This window comes from Prorops nasuta, unplaced genomic scaffold, assembly GCF_024137725.1.
Source record: "Prorops nasuta isolate Cenicafe-Biocafe unplaced genomic scaffold, Cenicafe_Pnas_1.2 PNAS00003, whole genome shotgun sequence".
Taxonomy (NCBI): Eukaryota; Metazoa; Arthropoda; class Insecta; order Hymenoptera; family Bethylidae; genus Prorops; species Prorops nasuta.
The window spans coordinates 6,699,406-6,717,645 of NW_027116800.1; the positions used below are offsets into that span (position 1 = coordinate 6,699,406).

General features: G+C 31.7%; 3 protein-coding genes and 1 long non-coding RNA gene across 9 annotated transcripts; 2 read left to right on the forward strand and 2 right to left on the reverse strand.

Moving 5' to 3' along the window:
• Window positions 1–4,166: 4,166 nt before the first annotated feature.
• Window positions 4,167–6,472, reverse strand: LOC136785821 (uncharacterized). The gene is made up of 4 exons (XR_010824710.1): window positions 6,187–6,472; window positions 5,890–6,101; window positions 5,493–5,721; window positions 4,167–5,385 (listed from the first exon to the last, which is right to left on the reverse strand). It is a non-coding gene; the product is annotated as an uncharacterized lncRNA (long non-coding RNA).
• Window positions 6,473–9,305: 2,833 nt separating this feature from the next.
• LOC136785852 (ectonucleotide pyrophosphatase/phosphodiesterase family member 5-like) lies at window positions 9,306–11,882 on the forward strand. 2 transcript variants are annotated; one of them, XM_066747161.1, is made up of 8 exons: window positions 9,306–9,710; window positions 9,777–10,023; window positions 10,121–10,219; window positions 10,295–10,658; window positions 10,717–10,926; window positions 10,995–11,249; window positions 11,323–11,404; window positions 11,469–11,882. In XM_066747161.1, the coding sequence occupies exons 1-7, from the start codon at window positions 9,604–9,606 to the stop codon at window positions 11,394–11,396; spliced, it is 1,356 nt and encodes a 451-aa protein (XP_066603258.1). In that variant the 5' UTR covers window positions 9,306–9,603; the 3' UTR covers window positions 11,397–11,404; window positions 11,469–11,882. The 2 variants fall into 2 exon arrangements, with proteins under 2 accessions (XP_066603258.1, XP_066603257.1); XM_066747160.1 differs by having other exon boundaries at window positions 9,777–10,035; window positions 11,469–11,606.
• Window positions 11,883–12,765: 883 nt separating this feature from the next.
• Window positions 12,766–15,043, forward strand: LOC136785853 (motile sperm domain-containing protein 1-like). 2 transcript variants are annotated; one of them, XM_066747163.1, is made up of 6 exons: window positions 12,772–13,017; window positions 13,374–13,547; window positions 13,620–13,783; window positions 13,864–14,023; window positions 14,591–14,734; window positions 14,791–15,040. In XM_066747163.1, the coding sequence occupies exons 1-6, from the start codon at window positions 12,912–12,914 to the stop codon at window positions 14,820–14,822; spliced, it is 780 nt and encodes a 259-aa protein (XP_066603260.1). In that variant the 5' UTR covers window positions 12,772–12,911; the 3' UTR covers window positions 14,823–15,040. The 2 variants fall into 2 exon arrangements, with proteins under 2 accessions (XP_066603259.1, XP_066603260.1); XM_066747162.1 differs by having other exon boundaries at window positions 12,766–13,017; window positions 14,591–15,043.
• Window positions 15,044–15,234: 191 nt separating this feature from the next.
• On the reverse strand, window positions 15,235–17,886 carry LOC136785854 (eukaryotic translation initiation factor 4E type 2-like). 4 transcript variants are annotated; one of them, XM_066747165.1, is made up of 7 exons: window positions 17,744–17,886; window positions 17,587–17,655; window positions 16,481–16,562; window positions 16,161–16,403; window positions 15,940–16,092; window positions 15,665–15,868; window positions 15,235–15,602 (listed from the first exon to the last, which is right to left on the reverse strand). In XM_066747165.1, exons 2-6 carry the CDS (start codon window positions 17,646–17,648, stop codon window positions 15,713–15,715), a joined length of 696 nt encoding a protein of 231 aa, XP_066603262.1. In that variant the 5' UTR covers window positions 17,649–17,655; window positions 17,744–17,886; the 3' UTR covers window positions 15,235–15,602; window positions 15,665–15,712. The 4 variants fall into 4 exon arrangements, with proteins under 4 accessions (XP_066603262.1, XP_066603261.1, XP_066603264.1 ...); XM_066747164.1 differs by lacking the exon at window positions 17,744–17,886 and having other exon boundaries at window positions 17,587–17,681; XM_066747167.1 differs by lacking the exons at window positions 17,587–17,655; window positions 17,744–17,886 and adding an exon at window positions 16,967–17,439 and having other exon boundaries at window positions 15,239–15,602; window positions 16,481–16,556.
• Between the last annotated feature and the right edge of the window lie 354 nt (window positions 17,887–18,240).

Sequence of the window (18,240 nt, forward strand, 5' to 3'; positions counted from 1 at the left end):
TAAATACTCGTTTTTTCAAATTTTATTAACATTTCTTATTTTCAGGTGGAGTGGAAGCGGACTATTCCTAGTGGCAAAACAGTCCAATATCGATATATATTCGATATGGAATTCATAACAACCCTGTACCCTTTTCTCCATCAGTTGGAGAAAGACAAACCATTATTTGGAGTCAAACCGTCATCAGAGGAGGACGTACTGACAAATATCCTAATTATTTTTCTACTTTTCATACTTGCTTAATTTTTTTAAGTTTTAAGAGGGACAAGTATAGGGCAAGGCTGTCAACGAGTAAGGCTTAATTACCTGTCCGTTTACTTAAGTCCACATTTATTTAAATAATTTCAAGGATAGATAAATTTAATCTTATTATTTTCATTCATTGTTAATTCAAGTACAGGTGTTTATTGAGAAGTGGACTCTCGAGTGTCAACTGGCTCGGGCTGATCCTCCTTCAGTGACTATCAACTCTTACTTACTTTGTCCTTGTGGACTCTCGATGTTGGCTCATTAAGTTCACCTAATAGGGGTCCATCTTTATTGATGTGTAAATCGTTTCCTCGACGTAGTAGTTCTTCGTGTGACAACTCGGATCCACACCAAGGGACAAAGAAAGTAAGGGTTATTAGTCACTGAGGAGAGTATCAGCCGTGATCTGGTCGACCTTTGTGTGAATTAACATTCACGCTCGAGAGGAGGAAGCTTCTCAACTAACCGCTGGAAAGATGTAACAATTTCGTTAGCTTCTCTGTTCATTCTCTTTTTGTAGCATGCTTCATTAATTTATATCTTTGTCTGTCCTTGAAATTCCCAATTAGAATCTGAAATGTGGAAATATTTTCCTTGAAAATCCTTCCACATTTCGGGTGGAATACTCGTTTTTTCAATTTTATTTTTGTTTTCTTTCTGTTTCAGTTGGAGCGGGAGAGAGCCATGGATAGTGACCGCATTTTCCCAATATCGACATAAATCCAACACTAATCATGCGCCATTGCCATCCTGGGTTGGACCAAGTCAAACCCTCACTTGGAATCGGGACATCATCGGGAGAGGACGTACTGGCAAATAATTTATTTTTTTATTTCTCATACTTGTTTAATTTATTTTATGTTTTAGGAAGGACTCTTGTAGGACAAGGCTGTCAACGAGTAGGGCTTAATTACCAGTCCGTTTACTTAAGTCCACATTTATTTAAATAATTTCAAGGATAGATAAATTTAATCTTATTATTTTCATTCATTGTTAATTCAAGTACAGGTGTTTATTGAGAAGTGGACTCTCGAGTGTCAACTGGCTCGGGCTGATCCTCCTTCAGCGACTATCAACCCTTACTTACTTTGTCCTTGTGGACTCTCGACGTTGGCTCATTAAGTTCACCTAATAGGGGTCCATCTTTATTGATGTGTAAATCGTTTCCTCGACGTAGTAGTTCTTCGTGTGACAACTCGGATCCACACCAAGGGACAAAGAAAGTAAGGGTTATTAGTCACTGAGGAGAGTATCAGCCGTGATCTGGTCGACCTTTGTGTGAATTAACATTCACGCTCGAGAGGAGGAAGCTTCTCAACTAACCGCTGGAAAGAAGTAACAATTTAGTTAGTTTCTCTATTCATTCACTTTTTTTAGCATGCTTTATTAATTTATATCTTTGTCTGTCTTTGAAATTCCTAATTAGAATCTGAAATGTGGGAATATTTTCCTTGAAAATACTTCCACATTTCGGGTTGAATTCTCGTTTTTTTCCAAATTTATTCTAATTTTTTTGTTTGTTTCAGGTCGAGCGCTAGAGGACCATGGATAGTGACCCCGTATCCAATAACGATATAAACCCTATAACGAATCGACACCAATCATGCGCCATTGCCATCCTGGGTTGGAGTGAGTCAAACCATCATTCGGAATCGAGCCGTCGTTGGAGGAAGACGTACAGACAAATACATTCTTTTCTTATTTCTCATACTTGTTTAATTTATTTTATGTTTTAGGAAGGACGCTTAGAGGACAAGGCTACCAAGGAGTAGGAAGTAAACACTCTCCGTTTACTTAAGTCCACATTTATTTAAATAATTTCAAGGATAGGCAAATTTACTTTTATTACTTTCATTCATTGTTAATTCAAGTACAGGTGTTTATTGAGAAGTGGACTCTCGAGTGTCAACTGGCTCGGGCTGATCCTCCTTCAGTGACTATCAACTCTTACTTACTTTGTCCTTGTGGACTCTCGATGTTGGCTCATTAAGTTCACCTAATAGGGGTCCATCTTTATTGATGTGTAAATCGTTTCCTCGACGTAGTAGTTCTTCGTGTGACAACTCGGATCCACACCAAGGGACAAAGAAAGTAAGGGTTATTAGTCACTGAGGAGAGTATCAGCCGTGATCTGGTCGACCTTTGTGTGAATTAACATTCACGCTCGAGAGGAGGAAGCTTCTCAACTAACCGCTGGAAAGATGTAACAATTTCGTTAGCTTCTCTGTTCATTCACTTTTTGTAGCATGCTTCATTAATTTATATCTTTGTCTGTCCTTGAAATTCCCAATTAGAATCTGAAATGTGGAAATATTTTCCTTGAAAATCCTTCCACATTTCGGGTTAAATACTCGTTTTTTCAAGTATATTTTTGTTTTCTTTTTGTTTCAGGTGAGGCGGCGCCGCCTCCCTCCCCGACGGTGTGCCACCTTGTCGTGGTGGGGGGGCTCACTTCTACAAGATCCCTTCCGATTAGTAAATGATTCGAATTAATTTTCTGATCTTTGGGAATCTTGTAGAAGTGCCAAGAGCACACCACACCTTAACGGGAATCCATATACCAACATTACAGGGCGAAAACTATTTCGCATGCAGCGTCGTCATTTGTTGACGGATTGTAAAGTTATTACAGGTTTTTGGAAATGCCAGAAGCTTATCTACTAAGTTACGTTAGGAAAATTACAAAAAATGAAAAAAAATTTTTGTTTAAATAAATATATTAACATTATTGAGAAACAACAATTAAATCGCAAAATCCCCCAACGTACTTTACTAGATAATGTTCATACGTTTCCAAAAAGTCCACAAAAATGCAAATCTGTCAAGAAATGACGATGCTGCATGCAAAATAAATAATGGAAGAATTTCGTGTTCGGGAAGTCGCCAACACGAAATTCTTGAATTATTTATTTTGCATGCAGCATCGTCATTTCTTGACAGATTTGCATTTTTGTGGACTTTTTGGAAACGTATGAACATTATCTAGTAAAGTACGTTGGGGGATTTTGCGATTTAATTGTTGTTTCTCAATAATGTTAATATATTTATTTAAACAAAAATTTTTTTTCATTTTTTGTTAATTTTCCTAACGTAACTTAGTAGATAAGCTTCTGGCATTCCCAAAAACCTGTAATAACTTTACAATCCGTCAACAAATGACGACGCTGCATGCGAAATAGTTTTCGCCCTGTAATGTCGGTATATGGATTCCCGTTAATTATACTATAGTTTTCTTTCCCGGGTTGAATTATATTATTTAATTCATTACTACACTATCTGATGCCTGAGCTACATATGATTTAATTTCCCATTGTGTATATACGAGATAAGCGAGGATGAGTTATACATAGGCGCGCGTATTAGTACACTTCGGCCCAATAATCCTGTCCCAGGCAAGGGGAAGCGGAAATCAGAGGGGCGAGGGGATATCTAGGGAGTTTCTCCGTAGCTGTCAAATGGCGCGGTTAACCTTCGTTTTTGTATCATAGACAAAACTAATTTTTTCGGAAAAGTATTACGGCAAAAAGAAGGAAGGATTTTAATAAATAACAGAAGAAAATATATATCAGATGAGTATTAATTAATAAGAAAACATAAAAATTGTTGTACATTTTTAAGGAAATATACTTTGTGGTTATTTCATTTTTGTTACAGGTGAAATCCTGTTTCTAATGAGTTACAATTAAGGAAAGGAATACTTATATAACAATAAACGAAGAAGCATTTATATACGAATCATTTTTGTGTGGCCCAGTCATTTCAATAACTATTACGTAATGTTATCATAGTGAATATGTAAACGATTGGTGTATATACAACAAAGTCTTATTGTAAATTAATAATGATGTACGATAATGTTTTGATTCCTGTTATTATAAATTAAAGCTAGTTCAATTAAAATATTTTTATTTCATCCCTTTCCAAATTGTATACATAGTAATTACATATTCTCATAGTAATCATATATTCTTTATATTGCTAACAAAATTACAACTACTTTATGTTTGTAGAGGATAGATGTTTGTTGCAATGATTTTTATTATTTAACGTGAGACAAGTTAAATAGCGTTTCTGCAAATGTTGTATTGATCTTCCACATCCTTTTACATCTTACGTGATATTTATTTGCCTCATTAGTTCTTCCTAGTTTTTGACATATATCAATATTTCTTTACTATTTTTAAATAAACTTAGATATATCCTTTCTATTGACTAATTGATTCTATAAATGTTAAGATGATTGGTAAACGATTGTTCTATTAGTGGTTTTATTCACTTGCAACTGTTCAGTAATATCTACTGAACTTATTCCTCGATTCCACAGACTGATAACATTTCCTTTTTTCATTATCATTTTACTATTATTTGGCATTTTGCAATTAATTTTATAAAGAACCACTTATAAAACTGTTTAAGCTGTATCAGTCATAAAACAAAAGAAAGCAAATAATGTATCAGCCAAAGAACAAAGGAAAGCAACTACTGTTTTTATCTGCTAAACAAATGAAAACAAATACGTGTTTGTTTTCCTTTGTTTTATGGCTGATACAGCTTAAACAGTTTTATAAGTGGTTCTTTATAAAATAAATTGCAAAATGCCAAATAATAGTGATTTGTACATAAAAAAAGGAGAGGCTATTGGTCTGTGGAAGGGAGGAATGAGTTCAGTAGATATTGCTGAACAATTGCAATTGAGTAAAAGAACTATTAATCGATGGATTAAAAAATACAGTGAAGAAGGATATGCAGGACTAAAAGATAAAAGGATAAATAATAAAAGGCCGCGGATCACAACAGAAGAACAAAATAGGCAGATTGTTCGTGTAATGGATGAAGATCCTTTCCAGCCTTCCTGCAGTGTATTGAGCAAATTGGACTTTCGTGCTTCAAAAATGACTGTGCGCAGAAGACTCCATGAAGCTGGCATACATTGTCATCATGCTGCTCACAAAATTAAGCTATCTGAGTATCACAGGCAGCAGAGAATTGGATTTGCGTTACAGTATCTGACTGTGGAAGAAGAATTCTGGGATGACGTCATCTGGAGTGATGAAAAAGTATTTCAATCCTCCGAAGATGGGAGATTACACGTTTGGCGTCCAGATGCAGATAGGTATAATGACAAATATGTCTTGCCTACAAATAGGAGCAACAGGATTAGTGTTGCATTCTGGGGCTGGATATCAAAGCATGGTGTAGGTGAATTGGTTGCTATTGACACTAAAATGAATTCGGTGACTTACACTAGCCTTTTAGAGAACTGCATGCTGCCAAGCGTCCGAAGAAGATATCCCATCGAACAGGATCCATTAATAAAATTCGTTCAGGATAATTCAAGTGTGCACACATCGAACATGACCAGACAATGGTTTGATAGGCATCCTGACGTCCTTAAAATTAATTGGCCAGCCAGATCTCCAGATCTCAATGTCATAGAGAACATTTGGGGAATCATCGTGAAACGTTGGAGGCCTGAAGAAGAAAGGACAAAAGAAGCATTAAGGAGCCATGTAAAAAGAATGTGGCAAGAGCTAATTGATCAACCAGAGATATGCAGAAATCTTGTAAACTCTGTCCCAGGCCGTTTACACGAATTAGTAGCAGCAAATGGTTATGCACTGAGGTATTAATAATACTTACAGTTTTCTAACTTGCAGATCAAATGGCTGTACGGTGCAGGGGGTTTTAGTGGGTATACTTGGGGGTGGCGGCTTGGTTGAGACTGTCTTTTTTAAGACAATCAAAAAACCACTCCCCCCAGGGAAGTCTTGACCTTGAATGGGGTCTTTCCACATAATCCTGGCCTACAAAGACCAGGATATGCGTAACAGCATTTCCTCATGCACCTAAATCTAAAAAAACAAAAAAAAAAAATTCAATGTGTTATATGTATAGCAGTAGACAAAATAAATATAAAATATATATAAAATACATTACTTTATATTGTCATTAATTCATAATTGCCAAGTTCATTTTTAAGTTGACAGGTAACCTTAAACATTTCCATTGCTGTAGATGAATTAATATATATTGGGATGACTGTGCAACACCAGTAAGTGCGAGCGGTAGCCTACTTCTTTCCGATCCAGTTGAAAAAGAGATATTTATTTGCCACAATCAGACTTTTATCGAAAAGAGGAATTCATCTGTAATCAAATTAAAAAAACCACAAAGTATATTTTCTTAGCAATTTACAATTTAACGTGTTTTATTAATTAATACTTATCTGATCCTTTTCCTTCCTTTAATTATTAAAGTTCTTTATTCTTTTGCTGATCTTTGAGCAATTAGTTACAGTTCTGCTGACGTAAATAAGAACAGTTCTAAAATTTAACGGTGCTGACAAGAATTCACTAGATATCCCCTCGCCCCTCTGATTTCCTCTTCCCCTTGCCTGGGACAGGATTATTGGGCCGAAGTGTACTACATAGTAAGAGCGCTGGTGTCTTTTTAAAGCAGTTCCTAAATGCATCGAAACATTAGAAAAAGCCATACCTGGCATTGGGTAGAGGGTAAAGTGCCATAAAATTTTATAGTTACTTTCTAGGGATGGAGCTTTCGATGAGTAGACTATATTATAATGTATTTTGTGCGCATGCGTGCGAGTAGAAGAAACTTACGAACACAAGTAATCCAAAAATGTTTTCATGTAAATGTGTGTGCATTGATACTTACAGCTGAAATTAAAAGATTATAATAAGTAATATAGAAAGTTTGAGGCATAAAAGAATTAAAAGTATAATAACCATCTCTGTAAGAAAACCAAAGAGAAATGGCCTGTCATTCACTATACATATTGATGCCATATGGCATATGCACAAAGAATATAACAAAAATACTTTTAGATAAGTATATCTTTTGTATATAATAAGTGCATATTCAAGAATAAATCTTTTGTATGCTTTGTGGATGTATTTTGTTTATTTTACAGATTTAATCATTTATTTATTGTAAGCCATCTTCAATTTTTTATTGATCTGAAGTTTACATAGAATGGAAATCTCCCACAGAATAATTTCCATACCCTTCGACAAAGAGTGAAAGATCAACTTAGTAATTTTTGACATATTGTCTAACAATAGCATGTTATATATTGTGTTTATATGCTTGATTAACACTAATACTTTACATATCGAAAGTACTCTTGACTATTTAATTAGAAAAATTTCATCATACAGTCTTAGGTCTAGTTGAGATAGTGTCTTTAATAGGTCTGTTGATTTGATATTATTTGTAATATTCTAATGTATTTTTCATATTATTATTATATGTCGAGTTTCGAAGCTGCAATTAAGATCCTCATACCGTGTTTAATGATTACAGGAAGTTCAACTTATATATAAAAGAAGAAAATATTTGGAATTGTCATACAAGAATGAGATAAGGAAATGGAGGAATTTTTACCAGCAGCCATAAAGGAAATTTCACAAGTATTTTCTGAACGGTGTGAAAAGATGAGAACAATTCAACAACTCCTATGGTAGCATGTGTGGTATCTATGCTATTATTGTAATATGTATAGTTTGCTACGACTTTATATCTTCAACAATAACACAGACCTGGAAAATTCAATTTTCTCAGTTTCAAGAATGGACGGGAAGGAGGGGGGGGGGGCAATTCTTCCATTTTTTTTACTGAATATGAATGTGGCTTTGAAATTTGTCTATCACATCAGGTGTTTTGAAATATCAGTTAAATGGCTGAAAAACGGCTGTTTTCCTCAGTTTATGATTTTTATTTTAGAGAACAAATTTTCTTTTTGTAAATTACCACTATTGCATCGCATCCTGCTAGTATAATAAGTTTTGAAAATGGATTTTAAAGCTAACGAATAATACTATATGGTTTAATTGTGGAATTTAAACAAAATTCGTTCTCTGAAGTAAAATAATGAAAATGGCGAAAAAAGCCATTTTGTACTATTTAAGCTAAAAATTAAAAAAAAATCTGATTTACTGGAGTAATTTCAAAATCAGGTTCGTTTACAACACAATAAGATCTACAAGAATCGTCTCCGACCATTTTTAAAAATGAGGAAAATGAGATTTGGCACGTCTGTGTAAATATTTATTAAAATAAAGTGTATTAATTACTTTTCATATTATAAAAAAGAGGAATATAAAAAGCAACTTTAAAATAAAATAAGTAACAGCTATAACACTAGTGAGATTAGACTGTTAAAATCTGGGTGTAGATAAGTGATGCTGAAATTATAAGGTTCTCAAAGGCGAGTGTTTAGAAAGGCTATAACTATTATTCTTCATCAAAAATATCTTCAGCTTTAGTGTAGAAAACATTAAAATTGTGTAATATGAAAAGGGGAATTTGTAAACGATTATATGGTATCATAAAAAATAATAGTAAAGCATTACGTAATTTATGAAAAAAAAATTATTTTATTGAAGACGAAGAAACACTAAAAAAGGAATACAAATATTTGTTTAAACATGCATACAAGTTTGACCTATTTATGAGTTCGCTCCTTAGTAAAGGATAATATTAAACACGTCAATGTATCCACTAAATTGTGTAGACATGCATAATCAAAATGTGTTTGTATGTTTTCTGAATAAGTTTTATTTAATTTCAATAAAAAATAAGAATAGTTTGCATTTCAAAACTATTATACAGTCAACATTTTGTAACTGAAAGAAAAAATATATGATTTCATAATCTCCAAATTAACCTCATACAGTACATAAATGTTTAAGGAAGGATGAACATTACTATATCATATTATTTTATAGTTGATGAGACGGTAGAGGGCATGTGCTGCATAATATAAACTACTCACCCAAAGTTCCTTAAATTTGCTATAGGAAAATATTATGGCACTTTACCCTCTACCCTGGCATTGGTTGTATCCCGCAAGGACAGAAACTGTAGCGTAGGATCCCGCAGTGAACAGAAACTATAGCGTAGGATCCCGCAGGGAACAGAAACTGTAGCGTAGTATCCTAAGGATACTACGCTATAGGAAAATTATACTACGGTAGTATAATTATACTACACTTGGCAACGCTGCTGGCGGTACTGCCTGGCTTATAGTTTTTTAGTTTGCTTTTATCAGCTGTTGATTTTACTAGGTTAGGTTACCGGTTACCTGAGGTTACTACATCTCTTACATCTTGTGATTAAATTCTTTCACCTTTAATCGCGTTATTGATAGAGAGGTTAAACAAAAATGATCTATAAAGGATAATAGAGTAGAGAGAAAGAAATATATATATATATATATATATAGAGAGAGAGAGGGTGGAGGAGCTGTGGTTGACAGAAACTGTGAGAAATATTACAGCTTCAAGCCTAATAACATTATGTTATAATAGTTATTTTACAATTAAAGTATACAGCATGATTTTTATATTTGTGTTAACAATATTTAATTTTATTACTAAAAACGAAGGTTTAATGATTTCAAGACCTCCAAAATTATTGGTTGTGTCCTTTGATGGATTTAGGTAATTTCTATTTCATTTTATTTTATAAACTTTATTAATTAAAACGTATATTATTTCATTTTACAGGTATGATTATTTTGATAGAAATTTGACACCATTTATGAATAAATTGAAGCATCAAAGTACACATGTTGATTATATGATGAATATGTTTCTTACTAAAACTTTTCCAAATCATCATACAATTGCAACTGGATTTTATGTAGAAACTCATGGTGTAATAGATATTGAATTTATTGATTCTGCTACAAAGAAGAAAGTTGATGATAGATATGAGCTTTATCATTATAATAAAAATGTTCTTCCTATTTGGGTAAAATATGGAGTAATTTGTTATTTCTTAATGAGAATAATAGTAATTACTTATTTTTGTTAATTCGTTGATCTATTTTTCTTTAAAACATGTTCAGACAATTAATGAAAAAGCAGGAGTTGGAAGACGTAGTGGAACAATGATGTGGCCTGGTTGTACATTTGAGTATGAAGGAATTGTACCTACTTTCTCAAAGGTATATATATATATGTATATATATAATATGTTTTTAGATTTAAAAGATTAATATGTTTTTAATAATATTTTTTAGAAATTTAATAGTAGAGTTTCATTGACAAAGAGGGTAGATACACTAATATCTTGGTTTACACATCCTGTAAGTCCAATTAATCTCGGTATACTATATATTGAAGAGCCAGATAATCATGGTCATGCTATTGGAATATATGACCCTAAATTCAATGAGATTCTTACAAAATTGGACAACTTAACGGAATATCTACATAAAAAGCTTGAGAGCTATGAGCTAGAAGATGTTAATGTTATCTACTTAAGTGATCATGGAATGAGCACTGTCTCCATGAATACAATTATAAATTTGACTAAATATATTAATGAAAGTGATTATGTATGGTTTGGCCTTGCTACTGCAAGACATATTTATCCTAATCATGGTAAATTTTATTTATAGGAAAAATTGTACTACAAAATTCTTGCCACTCTCAATTTCAGGAAAGGAAGAATTAATATACAAAAATTTAAAAGCAGCAGCTAATCAAACAAGACAATTTCAAGTATACAAGAAAGAAGAGATACCTGAAAGATTTCGTTATAGTGACAATCCTCGTATTGGTCCTATTTTTATTGTAGCAGAACTTGGACATGTTTTTAATGATTTTTATCATGAAATAGATTATTACAAAAAACATTGGAACATTACAGGTAATTTTTGAATCATTTTTAACAAATCTCATTGCTAGAGTTGCAATGCTTTGTATCTTTTTGTTTAGTTACTAATACAACAGAGTTTGGACTACATGGATACAGCAATGACGTCAAAGATATGCATCCATTTTTTTTTGCTAAGGGACCAGCGTTTATATCAGAATGTAAAGTTGAGCCATTTAATAACACAGATTTATTTCCATTATTTTGCAAAATACTTGAATTAGACTGTCCTGTGGTTAATGGGACTTACTCATCACTTAGTAAATGTCTTAAAATTAAAGTTAGAAATAATACAATTACTGGCTATAGATTGATATGTAAGTGAAACAATTTATTGCTAATCAGTATAAGTTATTTTTTTCTAAATGCCAACTAATATTTAATTTTTAGTTGTTGCAATTACTCTTGTTACAACTCTTATGGGAATTATAGCTGTATTGAAATTACTTTTAGTAAGAAAATGAAAAAAACTGTAAGTACAATATTTTTATATAGCATTGTTATTTTAATATTAATTAAATGTTAATCTTTTGTAGCTTTAAAAGAATGAATAAAAATTCATTTTTTAAGAGCAATAAGCATATTGTTAGTCTTATGCTTAATAGTAAACAAAAATTAAATGACTGTTTCATCTTTTTATACTCATTTTAAAATAAAAGTTACATAGTTATATACTTATAAACCTTAAAAAGTGTAACAATCTGATGCCACTTAGCCTTCCTTATATGAATTTAAAAAATCTGTGATTTTAGGGGATTAAGATTTTTTGTTAAAATAATTTTATGTTGATCTTAATTTAATGCTAGCAATACATTTTACTATAAGTATTATTGAAATTATTTCAGCATTAGACATAGTTGCTAACACAAAATTATACTTTTTACTTGCAATGTTGATATTGAAAAGTTTTGTATAGAAATTATTTGGTACTTTACTAGTTAATTATATAAACCTGAGATTATTAATCTTATTATTTGTGTAATATAGATAAAAAATAAAAGTTCATTATATTTATTTACATCTAAAACTTTAAACTTTCCCATGCTTAAAGGTTTAAACTGTTATACTAAGCAACACAAGCTATAATATACAATCCTATATAAACAGATTTTTTTTTGCAGCATTGCTGAACTGGCGGAATTAAGTTGAAATAAGACATACCTGTTTAAATGTTTTCTTTCATTTTAACCGATTAAACTAATGTGCACTAATGCAACAGTGTACAGAAAAAATGGACCTAATAGTATATTCCTTTTGAAACACCTCTATACATATAACACCAGTAATGAAAATTATGGGAATAAGAAAATCTCACTTTTGACTCCTTTATCCATATGAGCATAGGGAATGAGGGTAGTAATATTCATGATGGGAGTTCTGAATTCTTACATTTCATCCAAAGATAACACTCGTTTTTACGAGACTGACCCTAAATAAAAAAGGCCCTATTTCACAGTCGGGCTCATTGATCGTGTTAGTTTTTGTTTTTATGCTTAATTGGCCCAGCTTAATAGTGTCCATTACTCAATGTAATTCAAAAATTCCAATGGGCCCACAGGTCTAGTCTAGTGTACATATGTACATACTACTGTGACTACTGTGTAGTGTGTAGTCACTGTAGTCAGTCCAGTCCAAATATCAAACCTGTGTGCTTATTCCGTATCCTGGACTCACGTCCACTGAAGTCCACTCACGTTTGCAAGTGGCTACTGCCGCTACAGTCTACACTACAGCACACTACAGACTACAGGTCTACAGGCTGCTGGCCTGCTAGAGTGCTAACTGCTAGTTAGTAGCAGTTAGTAGTTGCTTTGCTACAGGCTACTGGCCAGTGGCCAGTGGGCGGCCAGTTGAGGTTGAGTTGGCTCGTGGGCCGTGGCCGTGCGGTATAAAGCCGTGGTTTGTGTGTGATGACTGTGATGCATTGTGGCACTGGGTTGGTTAACTTGGTTAGAGAGATAGATGATAAATGCAGATAGATGATGGAAGAAAAGACAGAGCAGGAGCAGACCGAGCAGACGATCATCAACGACGATGAATGGAGCGTGTGGAGCGTACACAATAAAGAGGTGAAAGATAGTAAAGGTAAATCAAGTCAAAATTGTATAATAGATTTACAAATTTCTCCATTAATACTCACTGAACTCCTCGTAGATTAAAGTCAATCTCGATTTGTGCGAATCATTCGTGAAAGTGCAAGATTACTGGGCTAAACTCATTTCGATATATGCAATCCATTAACCTAACTTAAATCAAAGTATTTGCAGTTTAATATTGTTTTATTAGGCTTTTATAAGTAACTCTTTTAAAATATTTGCCATATTTGAACTCATGTAGCCTAGGCACGAGTAATATGCTGATAAAACTATTAGCTGATACTTAAAATTTGCCATAATTTTGTAATATAATAATTGTAAAATAATATTTATTTTTTGTTTTAGATGTAGGGAGAGTGCAATATAATAAAAGCATAATGCAGTCTCAGCAACCAACTCCTAGAAAATTACCTGTTTTTGTATTTCCCCAAAGCATAAGTTTTTATTTGGATGATCAGTCTACACATAAACAAGTTTTAACTTTGTATAATCCATATGATTTTTCAGTTAAATTTAGAGGTAATTTTAAAATTATAAATTTATATATTAGAGAAATGCACAGAGTACTTTAAAAAATATACATTTTTACAGTGCTTTCTAGAAATCCACAAAAGTTCAAAGTTCATGATCCTGAAGGAAGCATAAAGCCAAGATGTTGCGTTGATGTGGTTATTAGACATATGGCTATAATAAGTAGTAATTGCAATATTACTGATAAATTTAGAATACTGATGTTTGAACTTCCTTCGAAACAGGTCAATAAAAATTATATTTTCCTTCATTATTTGAATCAATTGATATTTAGGTGGTGTTAATTATTTTATTTTTGTTGTAGTATATGGGGAAAAGATATGTCGAAGCAACATTATTTGCAACAAATACAGATACTGCTGATAGGTCAACACCTGATTTGGATTGCCTTCAACCGCTTTCCACAAATGAGAGTAAACAATATCAGTCATATGAGTTAGTAGCTCATAGTAAAAATCTTGATAGTAAGTAGTTATATAAATAAGAGATTTACTGTTTTTCATATTCTCTACTTACATTCTAAATAGTAATTACTATTAACTAGATTACTTATATTGGCAGTGCTACACTGTGTGTTGCATGTCATTCAGAAACTATAATCAATTTATAAATAAATTTAGCTAAGTTGTGATATTATTTACATTGGGAGGTTTGCAATATGAAAAGTTATTGTCTTTAAATAAAAGCAATTTGAACTGTGTATTTTTCAAAGAATTGGATCGAAAAATTGTCGTGCCAATCTTTGGATAAAAGATAGTAATGTCTTTAAACTGTTGGGAAAGGAGGTTAATTTTGTAATATTAAATTTTAGAAAGATTTATATTTTTAAACATTTTTTTATTTAAGAAAAAAATTTTGTTTATTTCATAAAATATAATAGTAATTGTGTAATTATTGTAAATATGGTAATGATATGCTTTAGGAATTTTGGTCACATTGTTTCAACATCTAGTTAATATTATTATTCAGTGATTAATGTTCTAAATCATTTAAATTAAAATACTTTAATTTACTTTCATACTTCTTTTCAGAAGGAACAAATTATGTGGCAATAATTGTTGGAATTATTTGCATAGCTGGACTACTTTTACCTACGGAAGGAGAGCAGAACCTTAGAGTGCCTGAATATTTTCATGCTTCTCTAAATTTTAAATTGATATGTTCATTTGTCTTAGGTAAAGTAAACAATAAAGTTATACATTGTACAGAGAAATAATTTTTTTTTTTGCAGGTATGGTTACAATAATCATTTTAAGGCTATAACTTATTATAAAGATTCTGACTTGATAAAAGTTAAAATCAGTGTCATCAGGAAAAAGCACAAGAACTTTTTAAAATATACTTTTTTATCGTATTGTACATACCCAAGTCTAGTCTGTAAACATTAAGTAACAGATTATATTTTAAATAACATTGACATTTATACATTAAGAATATACATACTATCCAAACTTTTTTTCCACATGTAGTATATAAATTATTTTTCTTCTGTATATTTTCATTTTCTTCTGTTATTATGTATATGAAAGTCTATGTACATATATTTACCTTTATAAGAAAATATAAAAAAATATGTATGAAAATATAAGCAGAATGTTTATACAATAATTTCGAATTGTTTATCATAACATTGATAAAGCTTTACAATGTACAATAAAAGTTTAAAAATCGATTAACCAATAATATACATACATGTATTTCAAAGAGGAAGTAATTTTATATACAAAATCACGAGATGATTTTATTTGAAAATGATATTTGAAAATTAATTTATTTTTGCAGTCATTTAATTTTTAAATTAGATATTTTTTCAACTGATTTCATTGCTAATAATTGCATACAGAACACATAATTTGTTTCTGAAATAACTGTCACAAGTCATCTACTAATCGTTTATTAGCAATGAATGCTTATTATTTACATAAGTTACAGAAGACACTTGTGAGTAACTAGTTGAGTTAAGTGAACAAATCGTGTTTAAATTCTTTGATAGCATAATCTTTCTAAACCAAGAAGAGAATTGTTGTTGAAAATAAGTATTTCCTGTATTAAATCAACATTTTTTAGTATTTCTATAATAATTCTTATTTGAAAGAAACAGTTACCTGTAATTAAACCAAGTAGTTTTATTAGGCTTTTAGAGTAGAATTAATTTAAACCCGATGAACATTTTTTAAACTGTCATTATGGGTTTTATATTCCATGGAGGCACTAGCAGGTAGATGTAAAACTCTCCTTAAAGTATCTCTAATCCTCGCTGTTGTTGCTACATCTGATGCTGTTTTATTCCATACACATATTATATCTTCCTAAAAAAATAATTTTATTCATATTAAAATTTAAAAAGTATATTCATGGGTAACTGACCAAATTATTTTACCTGAAACCTTATAGATACAACAGCTCCACATATTTCCTCTCCTACCATAAATTGTTCCCCTAATATGGCTAATATAAGATTTTCCCAACATCTACATACTATGCCTTTTCTTAGTCTCACTATCCATTTTCCTCCTTTTTGATTTGCTTCATCCTAAAGAAAAAATATTACTATAATCGCATTTGTTTAATTTAATCTTTTTTTTTTAAATAAATACTAACCTCCCACATGGGTTTGATACCCACTTTGAATAAATGAAAGTCTGTATGTATTGGGACCTCAGATGGTCTTATTAAATGACTATAAAGTCCCCAAAATTGCTCTACACTTGCAAACCTACCAATCAACTTCAAATTCTGATCATAGTTTTGTATATTTGATTGTTTACCAAGACTTCGCCTGCTATACCATATTGCATAAGCATATTGTAATTTGTGCTCATTTGGATTAATTTCAATAGGTGGCTTTGGAAGAAATTAAAATGTATTAGAAACTTTAAACCTTTTGTTTATAATTGAGATTTTAATATAATTTTAATTACCAGTATATCCTTTTCAGTTTTCTGATTATCCTTTGTTTGATTATCATCATCCCCACTATCCTCATTAGTCTTTAATCTGTAACTACCATTAAGATTTAATAATATAATATAGAGTTTATGTTTAAAGTATTATGAATTAAGAAAATAAAGTTTCAGTGAAGGCTGTTATTGATCACTATTATCGTGTATTTTATATGTTGCTTTGAATTGAATTTGTATCATCTAACACAAGAATTAAGATAAATTGCTAAAAATTAAAATCGCGCCGAATTGTTTACTTCGTGATAAATGTCATTCAGATGTATTATAGATTTTAATTAAATTAAAGCTTCTATTTTAAAAATTACAAAAGACATACACAATATGTAAATTTTATTTTCATGAAAGGAAATAGTAATTTTCCGCAAGAACTTATTGCGGCTAAAGCAGGCTTAACCTCAAAAGTTTTAACGAAATAAAATTCAACGGAAGAAGCATTTAACTTACGTTTCAAATTTATTAGACATATTTCTAGTGAAAGTACAAAAAGTTCTGTATATATATTTATATATATATATATATATATATATATATATGTACGAATGTAAATAATAATATTGACAAGATTCTATAAATAATATACTAGACAAGTAGGAATAAAAATACAGAAGCGTTAAGAGCTTTTTATTTTTTTACACGTTGAATTCTTTCATCTGTGTATATAATTCGATGAACTGTATTTTTTATTGAGACTGACTACTACGCAACTACGTTACACTTGACTACAATACAATACATGATGAACACAACTTATCATCTTATACACAGTATATACACATGCACACACACAATATAGATACTCTGGTCTCTGACTGAATTGTTGTCTGAAAGTCAATTGAAGTAATTGAACTACGGAAAGGAATCTAAAATCCTTCCTAAGGTGTGTTCATGCATGGAAGACGTTATTGAGCGATATTGGTGCTCTACCTGGGCCGTATTTAGGGGTAATATAATACATAGAAAAAGCAAGCGATAAGCTTTATGTACAAAAGGATGGGCAAAAAACTGAGTGGAAATTTCAATTGGCTCTTTTTTAGATTTTTAACCGTTCGGTTGTATGTACATACAATAGGCCGGCCTGTGTGTGCTTCTCTATTACATTGGCCCTTAGGATGAACTGACCCCACATTCTGTAACTTTAAACGAAAATTTTCGGTATCGGCATAGACCGAAAGCAATATATATGTATAGATATATATTCATCATTATGTAACATTCACGTACCGATATTTATCATTAACTTCGACCTAAAAATGATACCAAAATTTGTAGATGAGAGTTACAAAATGGAAAACGCCCTAAGGGTGAACCCTACCAAGTCGGGTTAACTTAACCCAAAGTTAAAGTGGTATAGTTAATGTAACGGGAACTATACTACTTTAAGTAGTTACTGGTTGTTAGTGATACAGTTCATGTTACGTGTACTATATTAATTTAATTAATTAACCTTTGGTAGGACTCAGACTAAGGGTGAGACCCGGTGAGATTCACCAAGTCCGGCTTGGGGCTAGCCGGGCTAAACTCATACATACAGCTCATGTAACGGAAACTATACTACTTTAGGCCGAAAGTTATCATGTATTAGCTTGGCTACTGGCTAGCCCTCAAGCCGGGCTTGGTGAACCGTGAACCTCACCCTAAGGCCCGGTTCCACAATCCACAAGCCTTTTTTGATCTGGATTAAGTTAATTTTGCTATATTTTATGTCACATAGAATATAG

Coding starts and splice junctions, on each gene's coding strand:
- LOC136785852 (XM_066747160.1), top strand. CDS start 9,604: ATGATTTTTATATTTGTGTTAACAATATTTAATTTTATTACTAAAAAC. Junction 10,220..10,294: donor TTGTACCTACTTTCTCAAAG/GTATATATATAT, acceptor AATATTTTTTAG/AAATTTAATAGTAGAGTTTC. Junction 10,659..10,716: donor ACATATTTATCCTAATCATG/GTAAATTTTATT, acceptor TCTCAATTTCAG/GAAAGGAAGAATTAATATAC.
- LOC136785853 (XM_066747162.1), top strand. CDS start 12,912: ATGATGGAAGAAAAGACAGAGCAGGAGCAGACCGAGCAGACGATCATC. Junction 13,784..13,863: donor TTGAACTTCCTTCGAAACAG/GTCAATAAAAAT, acceptor TTTTTGTTGTAG/TATATGGGGAAAAGATATGT. Junction 14,024..14,590: donor TCATAGTAAAAATCTTGATA/GTAAGTAGTTAT, acceptor ACTTCTTTTCAG/AAGGAACAAATTATGTGGCA.
- LOC136785854 (XM_066747165.1), bottom strand. CDS start 17,648: ATGTGGGGTCAGTTCATCCTAAGGGCCAATGTAATAGAGAAGCACACA. Junction 16,563..17,586: donor CACACACAGGCCGGCCTATT/GTATGTACATAC, acceptor TCTTAATGGTAG/TTACAGATTAAAGACTAATG. Junction 16,093..16,160: donor GTATCAAACCCATGTGGGAG/GTTAGTATTTAT, acceptor TTTTTTCTTTAG/GATGAAGCAAATCAAAAAGG.